The sequence below is a fragment of the Myripristis murdjan genome, chromosome 15 (genome assembly GCF_902150065.1).
Source record: "Myripristis murdjan chromosome 15, fMyrMur1.1, whole genome shotgun sequence".
Lineage (NCBI taxonomy): Eukaryota > Metazoa > Chordata > Actinopteri > Holocentriformes > Holocentridae > Myripristis > Myripristis murdjan.
Window position 1 is genome coordinate 19,668,638 of NC_043994.1, and position 7,117 is coordinate 19,675,754.

At 42.9% G+C, this 7,117-nt stretch overlaps 2 protein-coding genes across 2 annotated transcripts; one reads left to right on the forward strand and one right to left on the reverse strand.

The window, feature by feature from the left end:
* The first annotated feature begins 288 nt into the window (after positions 1–288).
* LOC115372530 (zinc finger matrin-type protein 5-like) lies at positions 289–4,114 on the forward strand. Its single transcript, XM_030070511.1, has 6 exons — positions 289–371; positions 1,096–1,260; positions 2,540–2,602; positions 2,698–2,778; positions 3,002–3,110; positions 3,211–4,114. Exons 2-6 carry the CDS (start codon positions 1,134–1,136, stop codon positions 3,356–3,358), a joined length of 528 nt encoding a protein of 175 aa, XP_029926371.1. The 5' UTR covers positions 289–371; positions 1,096–1,133; the 3' UTR covers positions 3,359–4,114.
* Positions 4,115–4,416: 302 nt separating this feature from the next.
* On the reverse strand, positions 4,417–6,901 carry LOC115372513 (m7GpppN-mRNA hydrolase-like). Its single transcript, XM_030070486.1, has one exon. It carries the CDS (start codon positions 6,871–6,873, stop codon positions 5,641–5,643), a length of 1,233 nt encoding a protein of 410 aa, XP_029926346.1. The 5' UTR covers positions 6,874–6,901; the 3' UTR covers positions 4,417–5,640.
* Between the last annotated feature and the right edge of the window lie 216 nt (positions 6,902–7,117).

A 7,117-nucleotide genomic window follows, 5' to 3' on the forward strand; every position in this document is an offset into this window, starting at 1 on the left:
TCTTTAGAGAACGGATTGTTCTGAAAACCACACCAACTAATCTTTTTTCTTAAATCTTTTGTCAGTTATAATATTAGGCACTGTATGTTTTTTATGTTGTATTTGAATAAAAGGATTACACATCACACGGATCTATAAATACACTGCTTTTCCACGTCTGGCTCCATGTCTCCTACATGAGGGCCTCTGCACTGTATATCCGCTGTCTGTTGGCGCCCCCTGCTGGACGGACGTGGCTATGCAACAAAAAGGCGCACGCCCACTCTGGAGACAGGAAGTGTGTGTCAGCTTCAGGAAGTGGGCTCTGCTGTGGGTTCACTCGTATTTCAAACAAGCAGCACGGAGGACGGCACTAGCTCCCCGGCAGTAAGGTACGTTTGAACCTCTTCTCAACACACCGTTTATTGAAGGTTAGGACATCACCTGGCGGGTTTACAAACGTGGATTGTAACAAGGTTTAACGTGACGCTATTGGTGTTTTTACGTCCACGCGTTTCTGGTTGTATCCCCATTCTCAAAACACACATGCTAGTAGGGAAACAATAGGTTGCAGATTTTTTTTAGTATGATTAGCATGATTAAATCAATTTTGACTTCATACGTAATGACTTTACTAATTCAATGGGGACAAGTGGGGAAACATAAAATGAACTCGATGATGTATTTTCAGGGTCTTGGGCAGATTTGTGTTTTAGCTGTATAAAACATTCAAGTAATATGAACACCCAGGGCAGGGTGTATGATAGTGCATGCTGAACCCTGAGGCCTGTGTGTTGTGGAGACTGGAGCTCGGAGTTGTTGATGTCAGCTCTCATGCAGAGGCTCATGCTTTGGCCTTGCTGTGGCTCAGGAACTTGGCCTGGGGACTTGTGGTGAGACACATGTATCATTGCATCTGCAGCCCGAGACCACAGGACAACCATCTGCTGTGTGTTTGTGGAAAGCATCCATGCATTTGACAGTTTGTCTACATGTCGAGCCATGCATACTGTGGCAGTGCTCACGGTGGAAGTAACAATTTACATTTGTTTAATTTGCTCTGTGTTGACAGTAAAAAATCCTTGACCGTGGCCATGTTGCTGCTCTGTGTTTCAGACATTTGGAAGCTGAGACCTGGCTGCGTGGTTCGAGCCATGGGGAAGCGCTACTACTGTGACTACTGTGACCGCTCCTTTCAGGACAACATGCACAACAGGAAGAAACACCTGAACGGCGTGCAGCATCACAGAGCCAAGAAGGCCTGGTTTGATCACTTCAGAGGTAAGGCCTGCAGCTGCCTCTGACACCTCACAGCTGTATTCACATGAAGGTCAAATGACACACAATGACATATTGCTGTATTTATTGATGCAATATTTTGTAGGATTAATGCACATATTTAGACTTCATGCAAGCAATGTATATACCTTTGATACAGCTTCATACATAATGTGCATTTTTTTAAACAAATTTGTAAGGCATATATATTTCTACATTTATTTTTTTCTATTTTTTATAATGTAATTTTTCTCTTGAGAATTGAGCAACTGACCCAATTTCTTGTCAGTGATCAGTAAAGTAAATTTCTGATTCTTATTCTGATACAATATGCCAGGGTGAACTGTTTCCAGTTGAAAATACTAAGCCAGTCATTGGCCTGTTATGAGATACAAACTGGATTGTTTTTTTTTTTGTTGTTGTTGTTTTTTTCATTATTATTTTTTATGACATAAAATTTATTGACATAAACACACATAGAAAAAACAAACTAACAAAAAACATTGTCCTCTATATAGTACAACACTATTAGCAATACCATTCCAAAAATAAGGGGAAACATAAATAAATAATAAAGTAGGTTATCTATCTTCATTGGCATTTTATAAGGGGCCACAAGCAGAGTAGGTGACAGTAATTGGGTAAAAAATATAAATAAATAAATAAAAAGTAGAGAGAGACTATTAATAGGATCAAGTTTCCAACTAGGGCATCCTATATCACATAACATAGCCAAGGTCCTTCAACATCCAAAATCCAAATTTGTTCTGATATGTGAATACATCATATATTCTTGATGCCCTCCTTTCCCAAAAGTTGTGCATTTTGGGGCACTGCACACAGAGCACGAATCAGTGTGCCCACTGAGCTCTGACATCTCTAGCAATCTGATGAGTTTTTAAGGCCCTCGCCTGTGTAATTTAGATGGAGTCCAATAAAACCGATTAAGAATTTTAAACTGAATAAGTCTAACTTTTATATCTCTTGACATTTTCCTCTGATTCTGACATATCCCATTCCCAAACTGTCTTTAATACTGTTGAGACTTTACTGGTCTGGTCACATATTCTGGATTAATACTTAAAGGCCTCAATGACCCGAAATATTTTCATAATATCAAAGAGCAGATCAGGCTGCCACGGGGCATCAAGACTGGAAATTTAAATATGTTTATATTCCAAAACGGCACACACATTCATCTACATACTTGAGGGTTGAGGCTTACATAAAGGGGCATGAGTGAAGTCTGTGGTGTGCTGACATTTTGCTCATCATGTTGCAGACTTTGCAGCCATTCTAGATGATGAGCTAGCCAAGAAACCCTGCAGGAAATTTCTCCAAACAGGTAGCACATCGATCTTTCTACACACTGCCATGAATAAGGAATGATATCGAATGGCTGTATGTACTGATACTTTTTCCTTGGTGCTCCCGTGTTAGGAGTTTGTGGTTTTGGCCCCAACTGCAGGTTTTCCCACATGTCCGAAGAAGACTTGGCAAGCCTAAAAAGGCAGATTGAAGGTAAGCTGTAGCCATAGAGCTGTGCTGTCTACTAGGGCTGCACAGTATGGACAAAATGTCATATCTTGAAACATCTTGATAACAGTATGATATACGATGTGACTATTGGTGCACACTTATTTGACACAAGACACTGCATAAGATTACTGTCCTCTTCAGTTAGTTATCAGAGTGATTGTTCAATAGCTGCACACTGTGAAGAATGATGTATCTTTTGTTCCAGATGAAAGACAGCACAGAGACAACCCTAATGGCAGATCTTCACCCAAGCGAAGCGTAGAAGAGTGGCTCACAAGACGAGAGAAGAAAAGAATTTCCCTCAGTAGCAAAGGGTGTGACTCATGATTATGCTTCCCTCAGGTGCAGTTAGCATGGACAGTGCTTCTTCCTATTCATCTAAAATTCAACTCTTCATTCTTTCCATCTCCACAGAGTTCTCAAAGATGAGGAGGATGAAGAAGGAAGCCCGGCAGAAAGTGACATACCTCAGCAGCTCCTTTCCGTTCCTGATCTTCCTCCCTCACTGTTGCCCCCTCCACCAGGGGGATGGAAAGTCAACCCCACCACTGAATGGGGTTGAGGGATATTAACATGTGCATTCATGGAAGGATAAATGCCACAAAACACTATTTGCTTGAGGAAATGTTTCCCTTTAATGCATGTGTGAAGTGACAACATCTGCCTATTTAAGTTTGCAGTTACTACTAGAAACTGATTGTTGCAGTTTCTTGTTTTTTATAATAAAGGCCTCAAAGCAGACCCTGTTTTGCAGGTTATGTGATGTAGATGTACTGTTGCACCATTCAGTTATATTAAAGTAAAACTGCTCATGTAAAAAGTACCTGATTTGAAGCGAGAGTAAAAAAATTACTGGGTTGCTTGAAATAAAATGGGACCCATCCTATATGATCTTAAAAGTATGATTAGACTAAATCATAAGTTGTGACTTACTTTTGTTTAGGATCCAGTTTGTGACCTCGGAGGAATAGGTACTTGAATACACCTTTTTTTTTTTAATGTAAAACTTGAAAGTAGTAGTAGAGAAGCATGTGGATTCTGTAAGTGAGGGGGAGATTATGAGGTAGATATCAGACTTTTGGACCCACAGTGCAATCATTTGGCTCCATAACACCTGGAATATGCTGCTCACGCTGTTTCGAGTCATTTTATGCTGGTTTATGGAACGCTAAACAATAACACTCTGCCCACAACTGTTGTGTTTTTGGGAAGCCGGACAAAAGCTGTGTTTTACATTGACACAGAATCCTTTGTGCCATCAGTGTTTGAACTGATAGAAGTGTGAGCAGATAGATTAAATTTTCATTTTTTGAGTTAATTACCTTGTGTAAATGTCTTTCTTGCATTCCTACAACTCAAGACTTTGTAAAATTACAGCTTGTCTGCTGTTTCATTACCAGAAGTGTCAGGTAATTGCCTTGATTGTTACTCCTTGATGACTAGAACTCCCTGTACACCTCTTTCCCAGCAGAATACAGTCCAGGATATTACATCCCAAACTGCTCCACACATCCTAACTCCATAACATTAGTATGATTTTACATTTTTACTGATGACCTTTAAAACAACACCCATTTGTATATTTGTATATGTAAGTTTGACAGGAAGCGCACGTGGTTGCTCTGGAGTTTTAGGCAGAAGACTGAGCATGGGTGTGATTTTTGAAATATTTTATTAACAATCACTTTGAAAGTAATTACACTCCACTGAAGCCAAGTCACAATTTGAGATCACCTGCTACACAATCCCTACTTCCAGACTTAAATGCGTGACCACAACTAACATCATCCGCCATGCTACTGCAGTGCTTAGAGGGGGGATGAAAATCTGCAGACTTGTGGGTCAGGATGAAGCGTGGCAGAGAACCACCACCGTACAAGTGAGAGGTGCACCAGATAGAGAGAACATAAGGCTCAGGAGACACATCATTCACATCTGTAACATGTACATTTAACAAACGGACGTTATGACACCAATGCTGACCAACGCTTGCTCCTTTCTCTTACATTCTAAATTCCTGAGTAAAATCTGTAGTACTTTTAGGAGTAAACCACTGAACACAGTACGGTGCCGACATCTCGCTTTATGCGGAGCTCAGTTGGAAGAATGAAGAAAATCACCCATGCTGAGATTGTGAAGTCCTTAAAATCATTTCAAAATGATAAACAAAACGATCAATTACCAGAATATTTCTTTGGAATTTTTCCACACAGCCAAATCATCACTATATTTCCAGAAGTGGGTAAAATCCATGCCATTCTCAAAGATTTTTTTTTTGCCTTCAAATGACTGACAACCAAGTAAACCTCCCCTGCAGGAGCTGAAATTGAACATTTGGTCCATGCACAATGTCCACGTCCGTCTCCCACAGAGTCGAGCATGATTTACTGTATCCAAAGGCAAAGCGCTGGGATTTGATATTCCAAGTGTGGGACAGAAGACCAACAAATTCTTAGAAATTTGTTTCTAACTCTGAACAATACCCCCGAGACATTAGCCTGAGGGTGAGAGAATCAAGTTGGGGCCAGCTCCCTGGATTGACCCGAAAACTGGGGTAAGAGAAATCAATGATTGATAGTGTCAAGTCCATTTATATGCCCTTGAGCAAGGCAGCTGACTCCTGGTTCCACCAGTAGAGGTGAGTGGATGTGCTTGAGGGCAGGCAGTAGAAAACATGTTGAAATGGGCAACTCCAACTCCAAGGTGTGAGGGTGTATAACTGACAGTGCTGAAAGAGGCACTCTGTTCAGCATAACCCTCATCTGTATTCAAATATCAAAACATGTCTCTGAGGCTGAGAATCTAGCATGTTCCAGCAAAGGGTGCAGCATTTCTTCGGCTGTATCAGGAGTCAAAACATTTCATGATGGCTTCCCTGTCGAATCTGAAGTTGAGGAAGGACCTGGAGGAGAGCAGCTGTTCACAGTCTGAGGTGTAGACTGTCTCGTGGCCGTTGGTGGAGCTGCACTGGGCCCCGTCTTTCTCAAAACTGTCTTGCAGTCTTCTGGGCTGAAATCTCTTCTCCTCCTTTGCTGACGTTTTCACCGGCTGGCTGCTGACTCCATTGCCATTGACCCCCTTCTTCACATTAGGGGAATCTTGACACTTCCTCCCGTTGCCTTTCACATTTGGGTTTTTGACTTTCGTGACCTGACCGAGCTCATATTGGCCCAGTTGTCCGAGGGCCTTCTGTTGCTTGTATTTGGCCCAGCTGTCTCCCGGAGATGTTTCGGCGCCCTGGGAACACCTGTATTTTGAGCGTGGATTGTCCAAAGGTTTCCATGGAAGGCTGCCGGTGTTCACAAAGTCCTCATCGCTGTCTGTGGACTCCCCCTTCACTCTGGCAATCCATTCTCTCAGCGGTCTCACAAACGGAATGGCCATGAAAAACTTATTAGGGGCAAGTCCAAGTTTAGACTTTGGAGTCATGTCGTTCCTGTGACACGGAAGCTTCTCAATCGGGAACCACTCGATGTTCCTGATCTCCTTCCTGGTTTTGGGGTTGAACTTGGTGTCCTTTGACACTCCTGGTATGATGTAGAGCCGGGCCAGCTGGTCAGTGATTTTCTGCTCAATGAACATGTCTTTGCAGATGCGATCCTTGATGTCGAAGCCCGTCTCCTCCAAAACTTCCCGAACTGCACAGTCATGGGGAGCTTCATCTTCATTGACCTTGCCCTTTGGAAAGCCCCACCCTGACTTCACCAGATAGCCCTGGACAAGCAGGACGTTTTCCAGTGCCTCGTCTAAAATAATGGCACCATAGGTGGGGACACCCATCTTGTACTCCTTCCACTGCTCTATAACCTTCTGCACATCCTCTCCATGGGGCAGCAGGAAGGGACAGTGTTGGAAAACAGCTTTGGCGAAGTCTCTGATGCCACACTGAGGTAAACCTGGTGTGTTCTGCATGCAGAAGTCCAGGTAGAACCAGTGGGCCAGCTCGATCTGGAAACACACCCGGATGGCGTTGTCCCTCTCCTCGCTCGGGATGTGGAGGATGAACCGGCTGCACAGGTCGTCCAGTACGTCGGAGGGGATCTCCACTCTTTTTGTCTCCATGTTGGTTAAAAGCATCCCGACATCTCAAAAAACAACGAGGAAGAAAAGGCGATCACAGTTTAGCTAACTTAGCTAGCAGGCTAGTACGCGTCTCTCAATTCACCCCGGAACTTCATTTTAGGTGGCGTTAGTTGTCCCCGCCTAGCTGTCCCGCGATCATTAAATAACAAAAAGGCACTATCAATAAATAAGTACGCGTATGAACGCGTCTTGGCTGGATAAAAGCTAAAACGTCCCGCTTCCCCCTTTGTGATTTAGG

What these genes read in the sequence shown, in the direction of transcription:
- LOC115372513 (XM_030070486.1), bottom strand. Translation starts at nt 6,873, where the DNA reads ATGCTTTTAACCAACATGGAGACAAAAAGAGTGGAGATCCCCTCCGAC.
- LOC115372530 (XM_030070511.1), top strand. Translation starts at nt 1,134, where the DNA reads ATGGGGAAGCGCTACTACTGTGACTACTGTGACCGCTCCTTTCAGGAC. An exon ending in CTGGTTTGATCACTTCAGAG is followed by an intron (nt 1,261 to 2,539) that starts GTAAGGCCTGCA and finishes ATCATGTTGCAG; the next exon opens with ACTTTGCAGCCATTCTAGAT. An exon ending in CAGGAAATTTCTCCAAACAG is followed by an intron (nt 2,603 to 2,697) that starts GTAGCACATCGA and finishes CTCCCGTGTTAG; the next exon opens with GAGTTTGTGGTTTTGGCCCC.